We start from the raw sequence: 13822 nt of genomic DNA, 5'->3' as shown, positions 1-13822 counted from the left end.
CTGTAATGATGGCAAGGGATTTGATAATTACCTGGTTGTAAGTGAGCATGTCAAGCTCGCTTATGTATGCCTTATACCGCCCCATGGCGGCGATACTAGACACTTGGACATAAGCCCAAGTGTATGCGATAGTGGGATATCGCTCCTCATCCCCGTCAAAAGGCCACTCCCAAGGTTCTTCCGGAGCAATGGTGAAGTTACGGCCCACAGGGATACGCTCCCACATCCAAATCTGTAGGGCCCAAACAAAACCACCAAGACAAGATTTCGGCTTACTCCTCATACATGCTCCGTCCAACTGCACATTTGTACACACATTAAACAATCACAGGAAAAAAATTTCTTTCATATAATGAGAATGCATCAAATTATCATTACCTGACGGTACAAGAAGGCTAGTGCCGCCGACCCCCAACTCCACTTGACATCCCAGTTACGAAGAGGGTCCAAGAACATCGACGAGGCTGTGTCTCCCGTGCCGTCAGGAAACACCACTTGGGTCAAAAGATTCCATAAGTAAGCCCTGGCGTACCTCTCCACAACAACCGGACTGGCATTCTCTGGGCACTCCTAAAAATGTTCTTGTAGCCACGAGAACAAAACACCAGATGGCCTAGGATCCTTCTTTGTTTCATGAATCCACGGGGGAGGTTCAACACCAACCAAACCTGCAACCCTTTGTCGCCACCCCTCAGACCTCACCTTCCCAGTAAGAGCCTTGCCCTCGATCGGAAGACCGGAGATCATCGCAATATCCTCCAAAGTAACGGTCATCTCACCAAGAGCAAGGTGAAAAGAGTGCGTCTCCGGTCTCCAACGGTCCGTAAGGGCGGTAATGGCCGTCGAGTTCAGCCATGGTGGTGTGCCTTTAAAGTTGAGCACAAACTGGAGAAGATCCAATTCTTCTAAAATAAGGCTCGTAGCGACGGTCATACCTCAAGGACTCACGTGGGTTGTGGCCTCTCAAACGAAGTACTGGAGGAACCTACAAATAACACACGCACAATTTATATACTTCTCTAAACTACTCACAATATGAGAATCAACAATGTAGATACATAATTACCTCCCCTCTTTCCACTAGCACAGCACGATGCTTCTCCTCGTAATAATCATCAAGGCCGGGATATTTATCCGGCTCAAACATCCTACAAAATAAGGTCAATGGATTTGTTATAATATATGCTTAAAATTATGACCACATCATATACAAAATCGTGTGAGAACTACTACAAATTATCCCAAAGATACATTACCAACACCAATTCTTTTCAACCTATTTTATCCTAAAGAATCTATCACAACTAATTATTAACAAATAATAGGCTCAACCTAATAAAAAAATGGTCTCTCTCTAAATCCAATAATAAACAAGTTAACTAAGAATACTTAAACACAAGGAGTATATGTCTTCTTTCTAAACATAATGTAACCAAAATATTCATCAAACAAATCACTAATAACTCATCTTAGGGTTCCACCATGTTTGAAAAAATACATCTACAATAGCCAATCTTGACTGAAAATAAATGGAGGATTGGGAGGAGAATACCTCAAGCAACTCGGGGATGCTCCGATCTCCTCGTTTTGATGATCAAAATAGCAGATATGGGGAAGATTTGGTGAAGAAGAGGGAGGGGGCGGCCGCCAGTTCGTCGTCGAGAAGGAACTGCTCGACCGGGGGAGTGGGCTGGGTTAGGCCCCAGCGGCACGCGCGCGTTACTTAATCCTGGTCAGAAACGCCAAGGACCTTGGCGTTTCAAGCGTACCACGTCAGCGAAAACAGCGGGTTCAGACTGACTGTGGGCCAGGTCAGAAACGCTAGCTGCCTCGGCGTTTGCGTGTTGGCTTGAAACGCTAGCTTGCTCGGTGTTTCTATGTTGGGTGGAAACGCCGCGGACCCTGGCGTTTCTAAAAGAGTCAAATCGCGAAATACTTTCTCGTCGAGTTCAGTTTGTGACTATAAACGCTGACAAGGTCAGAACAGTGATTTCGGCCGCTAGATGCCAGGAGCAAGTGATGCTCCAGTCTTACAGCTTGCAAGACATGTGTCTTCTATGCCATGTGCAAGATTTTCTTCTTGCAGCTTGACAATCAATGCTTTCCACGTCGCTCATGTAACTGCAGCTTGGGAAGATCTGCGAAGTTATGGCTTCATTTGTGGCCACCGCCTAAGAGATCATTGCTCGCCACGCTCCTCATGTAACTGTAGCCGCCGCCTAAGAGATCATATGAAGACATGATGCCTCTTTTCCAACACGTCCCTGGAACACCACCACACGACGGCTGAGGGTAGACTGTTAGGCTGCCCTGTGGCGGCAGCCCCGCAGGCTGTGCGTCGCCGAGCTTCTCGTCCCGCCGCATCCTATTGTTTTGCCCCGTGTGGGAGGAGGAGGTCTCTACCGACCCGGCGAAGTCTTGGAGAAGTCCTGAAAGTCAGTGAGGGTATCACCACGTTCGTTGGGGTCTGGAGGATTATGCCGCCGCCCTTGCTGGACCAAGAGACCGTGATGCAATTCTTTAGGTTTTTTTTTTTACTGGGAGATGTATTCGGCAGTTTTTTTAGATCAAGGATTAGTATTTTCTGATTTTATCTTGGAGATGTAATTGGCAATTTTTTTTTGTTTTCACGAGAGACCATGTAGGGCACGTTAGGGACTCACGGGTCAGGCTACCACGCTATATATTTTACGCATATCGAACGGTTATTGTAGTTATAATTTTTAGATAAAGGGTTAGTATTTTCTGATTAACGTGAGATTTTCCAGCCTAATTCTCTTACTTCTAATTAACCCATCATTTACTTTTTATATATAAATAGATTCTACATTTGGTTCTCAACTTTTCTTACTGGAGTGCCCTAATGTCTACATTCTTTTAAGTCTGGGGCAATGGTGCTTGTATGGAGCCAACTTGTGTTATCTCTCTTAGAGTAGTTTTAAAATTTTCCACTGAACTTCCTGTTATATGTACTTGTTTCTGCATCCATATGTTCGGTTAACTTCACTCAGTCTTTGAGTAGTTGTAAAAGTACTTATTAAATACGGTCTCAAAAGAGCTGCACGGTTACAGTCTCAAAATCTATGCCGCCATGACTGCATGACCTCGTGCCATCCCACGACGCAGCCAGGGCGAGCTAACTGAAATAACAAACAGAATCCGCCAAGGCGTGAACATATGCACGCTGCCTGGCCGACCCCTTATTCAGCTACGAAAAAATAGAGTTTAGACTATGCAACTCTCAGAGAGCGTACATGGAATGGATAAGCACCGGATCGTTGATGAACACACTTAGCGTGGTAAGCTAGCAGATGATAAGAACTCTTGCTCCAAGCTATAACATCGTTGACTGTCTGCAGAGGTTGGATCGACTCCATTGCCTGAGTGAGACGGGACACTATGTTCAGCTCGTCCATTTTCTGGAGTGACATGAGATGACATCGAACGTTTCGTATGCAGAAGCTGCAAAGTCATCTCTACTTCCTTCATCGTAGGTCTTTCCTCGCCCTGGATCCGTAGACACATATCTGCAAGGGAGGCAACACTGATAATTTCTTCCTCGGTTGCTTCGTCACGAACTTGAGCAGCGACTATCTCACTTATTGGTCTTGCCTGCATCTCCCCAAGAAAGTAACTAGATAAACTCTGAGATGATCCTGACTCATTGGTAAAAACAGGCTTCCTTCTAAGAAGCAACTCCAAAAGCAGGACACCAAAGCTGTACACGTCGCTCTTCTCATTTAGCTGCCTAGTGCGAAAATACTCCGGATCCAAGTACCCGAATGTGCCTTGTACGTGTGTGGTAATATGAGTTTGATCTATATGCACCAATCTTGATGCACCAAAGTCAGAAACTTTTGCAGTGTAGTTTGCATCCAGGAGTATATTTGAAAACTTGACATCACGATGGAAGACTGATATGGAAGCTGCAGAATGGAGATAATAGAGAGCTCCTGAAGCTTGTGCAGCAATTCTTAGGCAGACATCCCAGGACAAAGAAAAATTGTTGCTTGGATCAGAATAAAGGATTTCAAACAAGGAACCATTAGGAACAAAATCATACACTAGTAGTGGGACCTCGCTTTCAAGGCAACAGCCATGAAGCTTTACGATGTTTCTGTGGTTGATCTGTGAAAGGATGGCGACCTCATTGATGAATTGGTCAATCTCACCTTGCTCAATGACATTAGATTTCTTAATAGCCACTACACGCTGGTCAGATAAGATGCCTTTGTACACCATGCCATGGCCTCCTCGGCCAAGGATCCGTGTGTGATCGAAGTTATTTGTTGCCCGCTCTAACTCTTCCAGAGAGAAAATCTTTGTCTTTTCACTTGCATCTTCACTCGATGATATTAGCTGTTCTAGAAGGAGGCCGTGGTTCTTTGTAAAATACTTCATTCTCAGTCTCTTTTGGACGCCTCTTCTCCATCTACAGAGGATAAACATTGCACTTAAGCCAAGAAGTAGAAGGCCCAAGCCAATACCAAGCCCAATAGCAATACCTGCAGCGAATGGCAGCGCACCTCAACATCAGCTTCATGTTTTGCTGTGTTCAAAATTAATTGAGTACGAAATTCACCTGATAGAATAGTCTGCTTTCTCGATGGAGCACACTTCATTTTTATAGTGTCATCATTGCATTTACAACCATCGGGTCCAGTAACATAGGGATTTCCTGCATAGCCATCATTGCATTTACAGCTATAACCCATTGTTGTCGAGTTGACATATAAACATTCGCTGTTAGGGCTAACACATGCATATGTGGAGATATGTTGATGTGCCTCTTGGCAAGTTAGATTTGCGACTACCCATCGCAGTCTCCTTGAGTCTCTGTCAGCAATGTACAATGGTCCATAGTTTGACTGATCATGAGAGGTACCTTCGATGTCCATGTACCCCTCAGTAATATTAATGTTTGTGATATATCCTGTCATTGAATCTAGCAGCATGAAAGCTGATGTGTTGCAGTAGAGTTGAAATCCGGTCCTTGCGGAACAGCCATCTTCTAGTCCAAACGGAAAGGGAACCTTGATTTTACCACAAGACCGAGTGCATGTCACATTTCTTCGAGCTGACGGATTGTATCCTATTAAATTTTAAAAAATGTGCAAACTAAAATGATTGTAAGTGGTGAGATACTCAAGAAATCAAGGAAAGATTAGATGAAAACTTGTAGATTTATATAAGTGAATCGATTGTTACCGTGATCACTCGAGCAGCCACCGAGTACATACGGGTTGCCCGTGTACCCAACATCACAACAGCATGAATAACCAGGCATGTACGGGGTGTCTACGCACGAGCTGTGGCTGCTCACGCAGGCAAAAATGGTCTCATCTGCCGAAGCGGCGGCACATGTATGTTGGTCATTTATATTCCAATATAGCGTAGCTACCACACTCGCAATTTGGCGCTGCACCTGCTGGTGGGCCTCCTTGACAGGGACAAACTTGAGCTGCACGGGATTGGCAACCATATGGGCTTCGAAGGGTGGTCTGTGGTTGCATTTCTTCCCGTAAACCATATCGGGGTCTAACTCGTCCGGGTCACAGGAAGTGCAAAACGGGATTTCCGGACTTATGTTTGAGTTTCCAATCAAGTAGATGTAGAAATTGCACACGGTGATCCACAGGTTAGAGAGAGCGAAAACGAAATTGCTGGAGGGGCTCTTTAGTGATGCATTGTACACTTCAGCACCCTGACTCGTTGAGATGGCAATTGAGAAGTCGATTAATACACCTGTCAATGGAAAGAAAAGACAAAAACACAAATTACTCAAAATCGGTGAGCAAGCTTGTACGGGACAAACTAATTATTCTGATTTTGAAGTGGAGTACACGCAAATTCGCAAGGGCACGCAGATGCAGGAGCACGCACCTACCCAGCCCTGCCCGGATGTCCGATTTGCCTCGCAATCCGCAAAGTAGTTGGACCCCGCATGAGGACGCAATAAGTTTTAAGTTTTATTATTTTAAACTTCAATTTTGCATCTGAAACTGATGATTTCCTCAGTCGCTCGTATCAAGTTCCAGGATTAAAACTATATAAGGGGAATTTTTTGTCGGGCACCGGTACTGAAGTTGTGATTTTGTCGGTCGCTCGTACTAAGTTTTTAAAAGTTGAAACATATTTTTTGAATTTTTAAAAACTAAATATATTTTATTCGAAAGCCCTAATCACGAAAAACACAAATATGAAAACAAAACTTAATTTAAACTCTTCATTCAAAAGATATAGAAGATTGAAAATAGAAAGTCAACAGAAAAGCACACACGGGCTCGGTGCCCCCGCACCTACGACTTCGTACCACAAATCCTCTCCCGAAGAGTATGCTGTACCAAGTACGTGATTTCTAAGTGTGAGTGATGAGCATCTTTGCTCTAAACAAAACGCCGTACCAGTGAAACTTTAAAATGTTCATTTTATGAAATCCTGCTGGTCTTATTTTTGCGTGCCAGGTAATCTTTAAAGACAGTTTGTTAAGACTTAAAGACTTAAACTAAGTTTGCTTGTAACTATCGGCCGTCGAAAATGATATTCTGGTTGCCCCGTTCTCAGAGAAGGAGGTGTTTGATGCTATTACACAGATGAAAAACAATAAGGCTTCCAGACCGGATGGATTCCCGGCCGAGTTCTATAAAAAGTGCTGGCATATTATTAAGGGGGATTTGCTACCTATGTTCCATGATCTGTTCTCTGGACAGCTTCAGTTATTTCACTTGAATTTTGAAACTATCACACTGCTTCCTAAGAAAACGGATGCTGTGAGAATTGAGCAATTCAGGCCGATATGCCTCCTCAATGTTAGTTTCAAAATTTTCACCAAGGTAGGGACTAATAGGCTCACACAGATTGCGCATTCTGTGGTGCAACAGTCCCAAACTGCTTTCATGCCGGACAGAAATATCCTTGAAGGGGTGGTCGTCCTGCATGAAACGCTCCATGAAATCCATTTCAAAAAATTAGATGAAGTAATTTTTAAGATGGATTTCGAGAAAGCATACGATAAGATCAAATGGCCATTCCTCCAACAGTCATTGCGTATGAAAGGTTTTGATGAAGCCTGGCGCCGACAGGTTGAATCATTTACGCAAAAAGATAGTGTGGGAATTAAAGTTAATGATGACATAGGTCATTACTTCTAGACACAAAGGCCTAAGACAAGGAGATCCGATGTCCCCAATCCTGTTTAACATTGTGGTGGATATGTTAGCAATTTTGATAGGAAGGGCTAAGGAAAATAGTCAAGTAGGTGGATTAGTACCTCATCTCGTTGATGGTGGTGTATCCATCCTTCAGTACGGTGATAAATACAATTATCTTTATGGAGCATGACTTGGCCAAGGCGAGAAATATGAAGCTTGTGTTATGCCTATTTGAACAATTGACCGGGTTAAAGATTAACTTTCATAAGAGCGAGTTGTTCTGTTTTGGTAGAGCCAAAGACGAACAGGAGGCTTATAGGCAATTGTTTGGGTGCGAGTTGGGAGAGTTACCCTTCTCTTACCTGGGGATTCTAATCCACCATCGTAGGCTGACAAACAAAGAGTGGAAGTGCATCGAGGACCGATTTGAGAAGAAACTGAGCTGTTGGAAGGGTAAGCTAATGTCATACGGAGGCCGATTAATCTTGATTAATTCGGTGCTCACGAGCATGCCTATGTTTCTCCTATCGTTCTTTGAGGTCCCAGTTGGTGTTAGGAAAAGACTAGACTTCTATCGATCGCGTTTCTTTTGGCAGGGTGATGAGCTTAAACGAAAATATCGGCTTGCTAAATGGGATATCATCTGTAGAACGAAAGACCAAGGGGGTCTCGGTATTGAGAATCTACAAGTTAAGAATAGATGCCTTCTTAGCAAGTGGCTGTGGAAGCTCTCAATGGAGAATGATGCCATGTGGGCTCAAATCCTTTGTGCCAAGTACCTCCAGACAAAAACTTTGTCACAGGTTACAGTCAGGCCGACTGATTCACCTTTCTGGAAAGGCTTGATGAAAGTCAAATAATCTTTCTTTAATAGGATGAAGTTTGTTATTGGAAACGGCTCTAGTACACGTTTCTGGGAGGATACTTAGCTCGGCGAGACACCTTCGGCCATCCAATATCCGTCTTTGTACCGTATTGTTCAACGACGTGAAGTGTTCGTCACCTCGGTATTTCAATCTACCCCCCTTAATATTCAGTTCCGATGGACGCTAGCGGGCAATCGTTGGGAAGAATGGCTCCGTTTAGTCAGGAGACTGATGGAGGTCCAACTATCTCAACAACCCGATGAATTATGCTGGAAATTGTCTAAGTCTGGAGTATTCACTGTTAAATCAATGTATATTGATGTTATTAATTCGAACTCCATTCCTACCTCTAAGCATGTTTGGGCTGTCAAAGTTCCTTTGAAAATAAAAGTGTTTATGTGGTTTGTCCATAAACAAGTTATTTTAACCAATGACAACTTGATAAAGCGTAATTGGACAGGACCTACTAGGTGTAGTTTCTGTGATCGGGATGAGACTATCAAGCACCTCTTTTTTGATTGCCCGTTGGCCAAAGTACTTTGGCAGACGGTCCACATTGCTTTTAGTATCAATCCACCGAATTCTGTTAACGCATTATTTGGGACATGGCTTAATGGGATTGAGCCTGACTTAGCGAGACATATTCGGGTTGGAGTTTGCGCTTTGTTGTGGACTATCTAGAATTGCAGAAATGATTTGGTTTTTAACAGAACATAACGAATTCATTTTTTGCAGGTTATTTTCCGAGCTACAGCATTGATCCGTTCGTGGTCGCTACTCACTCCGATGGAGGCCAGGGAGCATTTGGTTACTGGATCTATCCGTTGGGAGATGGTAGCTCGGGATATCTTCAACCGGTTTGGATGGCGGTCATGTAATAGGATAGGCAATTAGTTTATCTATCTATTTTTAGCCAGCCGGTTGTGGCGTCTTTTCCTGGCTAGTTTGTGTATCTAGCCTTTTAGGCTTTGTGTGAGCTGCCTTTTTCTTTTTCAGTTCGAGACTTTGGAACCTTGTTGACCTTTTGCTTATTTGGTTAATAAGATGGCCGTATGCATCACTCTAATGCAGAGGCCGGCGAGCCCCCTTTTCGAAAAAAAAAGTTTGCTTGTAACTTTTTTGTGTGGAAATGGGGATCATCATTTTAGCTACTTGGACCCTTTTTTTCTCAAAAAGGAGGCTAAGAGCATGTACAACCACCGGAGCCCCATATCATCACCAACGTCCATGCGGCCTGCCTAGTCACTATCTAACAACAAATTGCCACCTAACTGGATAGTGCATAGCCAGTCCAAACGTTAAGGGTTGACCGACAACATCATATCAAGCCCGTATCCGATGCGAATATGTGGCGGACCGGATGCGCCTGGAGATCACTGCCACGTCGGACCAGCCCATGCTGGCTGACGCCGTCCCTACCACTGTCCCCACAAATACCCTACCCGGACCAAACCCTAGTCAGACCTCACTCTCCCTTCCTTTCCTCTCCCTTCCATTCCACCATGGTCCACAACGGATACGGTGACGAATCTGATTCCATCGACTGGGCGAAGCTCGTCAAGGAAGACTTCAGCTCGTCCATGCCGGACGAGGAGGAGCTCGAGCTCCCAATTTCCCTTCACCGTTCAAGGATGGACAGGGGCAGGAGCTCCTCATCCGCGGTGTCCGCGATGGCCCAGAGGGGCAACAATAGCTCTCCACTAGCCCACGGCCGCACGACGTGGTCCGGGCTTTCCTCAGCTGGTCAGGCGGCAGGGTGACCTACGGCGCCTGACAACTCCAACCCCTACTCCTCCTGGGCAATGCTGGGTGCTCGTGCCCGCACCGCCGAGCCTGCAGTCATGGCTATCAGAGTCTGAGTCGCTCACCTATGTCCACACAAGGCAGAGTGAGACATAGCCCGCCTCCAGCGGATCTGGCTGTAGGTCATACAGATCCATGCCAGAGCTGTTTCTGCTTGCCAACGACGACAACGAGATTCTCCACGACGTCATCAGCCGCTCCTACACCTCGGCAGAGATGGACACCCGCCGCTGGCATCGCAAAAATGCGGTGATGCTCCTCATTGGGCTTAAGGAGTCTGAGTGGCTTGCCAGGCAGAAGGACGCCATGAAAGCCGCCCGGCTCACGAGGGAGCAGGCCCGTGGCGCCCGTTGTTTGGCCGGGATCATCTCCTCCTCGTCCTCCGACAGTGGGACCACATCTGACGACGTCGATGCTCCGCCCACTGCCGATGCCTATGTTGTGGACAACCACCACTCCGGACCGGAGACCCCAAAAGGAAGCGGCGAGGAAGTAATGAACTCCGGCGGCCCTCTCTGTTTATTTACTTAATCCAGCTTCTTGTTTTTGTTAAATGGATGAACCTGTTCTTTTGGATCGAATTGTGCAAAACTTTAATCCGCTATCTATGTAGATATATGCTATGTTTTTATGTTGCATGTTGATCTACGGAGTGTTCATCATGTTGAATATATTTGTACGTATTTAGGGGCTGACATTTGAAGACCAAGGTCCACGTTACGGATTGGGAGAAATGGGGGATGACGGTTCACTGTCCGTGACGCGCCTGCCACTCCCAAATTAGGCAATCACTGTTATAGATGCTCTAAGAGTAACTTCACGGATGGTGTTTTTGTTCGTTTTTTATTTGTTTGGGTTGGTCGCCCGTCCGCCGGCCATTTTTTTTTAGATTTGGGTCGGCAGTGCGTCCAACGGGCCGATCCATTTCACGACCGCGCGCGCTTTAGATCATGCCAGCGCTTATACTGTCGCCCTAGTTTTGGCGCTTCAGTGCGCGGGAAAGGTTCACGCGCGCGCCGCGGCCGGCGCTCGTTATAAAAAGGCGCTCCCTCCACACTCTGTCCGCCGCCCACTCGTCTCGCTCCCTCTCACTAGCCTCGCCGCCTCTGTACCATCATGTCGATGCGCTGCCTAGGCGCTTCGGATTTTCGCGGAGTTCGCGAGCGCCGCTTCTGCGCCTTCTTATCCGAGATCTGGTTTGGCGAGAAACGTCTCATCTTCGGCACCTTCGACACCGCAGAGGAGGCGGACCGCGCGCACGACGTTGCGGCGTGGCGCCTCCTGACGCCTCGTCGGGATATGAATTTTCCCGACGTGTCGAGTCAGCGGGCGCAGGATCTCGCGCCTCTCCCGCGACTTTTCACCGATGTGGATCGTCGTGTCCACCAGTGGTGGAAGCGTCACCTCACCATCGCCGAGATGGACGAGGAAGCCATGGTGATGTGGCGCGAACGCTTCCCGCAGGACATCCTCGACGAGCGCCAGTTCTACAAGCAAAGGAGGACGGAGAGGGACACGAGGAGGACGGAGCGAGCCGCCTATCGGGAGGACAAGCGTGCGCCGAAGCAGGCCGCTCAATTGAAACTGAAGCTACGAGAAACGTCAGGTTGGGACTTCGAAGACGAGCAGCATGCTGACGCCTATATTCAGACGTCGGAGGAGGACATTACCGAGTCAGAGTCGGAAAGTGACGAGTAGTTGGTCTTTTTTTTATCTATGTACGCTAGAACTATCTATGTATCCTTTTTTATCGGAAAAAATGGCCGGCGGTGTCAGCGACGAAGCAGGCGGGCGAGGGTGTGATGTTTGATATGGAGAGGCCAATGTGCCACCGACCAGCGGGCCCGGGAAGAAGAGAGGGCGAACGCGCGCGTGTCCGTCTTGTGTCCGCGCCGACGCAAATTCGGCTCAAAAATGAGCCTGGAATGGATCGGCGGGCGAACGAAAGCGAACGTGCGTCCGTTTGGATCGGCGTGTTAGGCCGACTTTTCTGTCCGCGCCAAACTAAACGATCGACGGCGGATGAAATGGGTCGCCCCATTAGAGTTACTCTAACACCTCTACTTTCTGCATCGATTGATGAAACAAAGCCAAGCCACCTGGAGCATTTGACCAACAACTTCATCTTCGAGTGTGCAACACCTAATCTTTATGACTGAAGAAAGATCTCCAAGGATGACATGGCACTAGTTGTTGGCAAAAGGGTTTCTTATTCAGGCTTGGGACACCAATATCCTGATTTTTAGGTAATCTACTGCTAACTGATTGTAAAAAAAATACTTTCTTTATCTTTAATAAGATAATTGTGCACTAGGTAAATCACCTACCGTTCATCATTAAAAACACATAAATATGTCTACATACATTAATTTGAGCGACAACTAATATGAAATGGAGGGGGTAATTGAAGAGCATTTCGGAACTGTGAGGGAGTTTAAACAATCAAATCAGGGCGCTAGAAGTGCATTAGCTGCATTCGAAAAAAAAACGGAAGAAGTACTAGTTGTAGCTCTTACCGCCAATGGAAACCAGTGGAGCGCGGGTGTCGCCCATGAAAATCACGTCCATGGCGCGGTCCCTGAGATAGAGCCTCGGAGGGTACGTGGTGTTGTCGCAGATGAGATCAAAGCTGGTCTGCTGAGAGCAGCCGGGGCCTATGCCAAAGGGAAACATGATATCCTTATCGCCGCATTTGTTTGGACAATTGGCAGATGGGAATTTCCTGATGCTCTTTTGGTGTATTGGAGCTCCAGAATCGGATGCTGGCGCTGCTAATGGAGCCGTAGCCGTGGTGGTAGTGGTGGTGGTGGTGATGCAAGAAAGCAGCAGGAGCATCTGAAGCACGGTGTGGATAGCCATCTGCCACTAGATCAAGTCTGAGAAAGTTGAGCAAACAGAAGCACAATGAGATAATAGCTTGGGCTTTGTATGGTAGCTGTGGCACCGGGGCTTCCTTCTCCACTCTCCTCCGCTTGAATGCTCACTGTGAAAGTGCCTATTGGCCAGCTGGAGAATATGCGGGGAATTCCTGGAATTTTTTTTTGGCATGCAACTGATTTGCGGATTTGCACGACGATGCAGACGAGCGTGAAAGCCCTCAGCGCACATGGCCACCGACGTGCGCGTTCAGGGTAATCGATTGCCTTTCCGGACGCCGCTGAACTGACCATGGTCGGTCCGGGTGAGGGAGAATATTAACTGGGTGCAATTATGCCCGACACATACGGAAGAAGACCAAGAGGATCAAGATTCCTATCATACGCTACTCTCCATCGAGACCTAGGCTTGGCTTCACATGCTTTCTCAGCACAGATTGCACTTCCAGTACAACCTGCTACCTGCGGTCCCGCTATGGTGTGGCGTTCAACAGCGGAGAGGAAAGGGTGAGGGGAATACAGGCTGCACGGTGTTAAATGATAGGCTTGCTAGTTAGTTTGTATAGACGTGACACATATGTCACGATATTGTATACGTGTAATGTGTGCGTGTGTATCTTGTAACCAAGGCAGGTTGTTACGAAGATTTGATCTTATCTCTTGTATAGCTTGGAGGATGGGTCAAGACTCCAACAACCTGCCGCCGCATCATGTACTCTTTGTGCTATATAAACACGCACGTGTCCCTGCAACGATGCATACGCTTAACGCAAACCAATTCCTCTTACATGGTAATCAGAGCCTCTCTCGAGCTCATCTATGGCAACATCTTCAAGTACCTTCCCATCCTCTCCATTCGCTCACGTCGTCTCGGAGAAACTCACCAAGGGCAGCCAGGCACTATGGCGGGTGACGGTGCTGTCCGCCATCCGCGGTGCTCAGATCCAGAAGTACCTAAACGTCGATCATCCGGTGCCGCCCATGGAGCTGGAGATCACAGATTCCGACGGGAAAACCAAGAAGACCCCCAACCCGGAGTTCCAAACCTGGTATGCACAAGATCAGCAAGTTTTCTCATATCTTCTGACAACGCTGCCTCGTGAGATGGCAATTCAGGTCGCCACCT

The 13822-nt window shown here is 46.8% G+C and overlaps 1 protein-coding gene across 1 annotated transcript; it reads right to left on the bottom strand.

Moving 5' to 3' along the window:
• Positions 1–3288: 3288 nt before the first annotated feature.
• LOC119327947 (wall-associated receptor kinase-like 6) lies at positions 3289–12679 on the bottom strand. The gene is made up of 4 exons (XM_037601003.1): positions 12337–12679; positions 5209–5745; positions 4583–5092; positions 3289–4505 (listed from the first exon to the last, which is right to left on the bottom strand). The coding sequence occupies exons 1-4, from the start codon at positions 12677–12679 to the stop codon at positions 3292–3294; spliced, it is 2604 nt and encodes an 867-aa protein (XP_037456900.1). The 3' UTR covers positions 3289–3291.
• Positions 12680–13822: the final 1143 nt, after the last annotated feature.

The sequence above is a fragment of the Triticum dicoccoides genome, chromosome 7A (assembly GCF_002162155.2).
Source record: "Triticum dicoccoides isolate Atlit2015 ecotype Zavitan chromosome 7A, WEW_v2.0, whole genome shotgun sequence".
NCBI lineage: Eukaryota > Viridiplantae > Streptophyta > Magnoliopsida > Poales > Poaceae > Triticum > Triticum dicoccoides.
This window is presented reverse-complemented; position numbering and strand designations above follow the sequence as displayed.

Excerpts from the sequence above, each read along its gene's own strand:
- LOC119327947 (XM_037601003.1), bottom strand. The coding sequence starts at position 12,679 with ATGGCTATCCACACCGTGCTTCAGATGCTCCTGCTGCTTTCTTGCATC. Across the intron at positions 5,093-5,208 it reads TGGCTGCTCGAGTGATCACG|GATACAATCCGTCAGCTCGA; the intron begins GTAACAATCGAT and ends AAAATTTAATAG. Across the intron at positions 4,506-4,582 it reads AAAGCAGACTATTCTATCAG|GTATTGCTATTGGGCTTGGT; the intron begins GTGAATTTCGTA and ends CATTCGCTGCAG.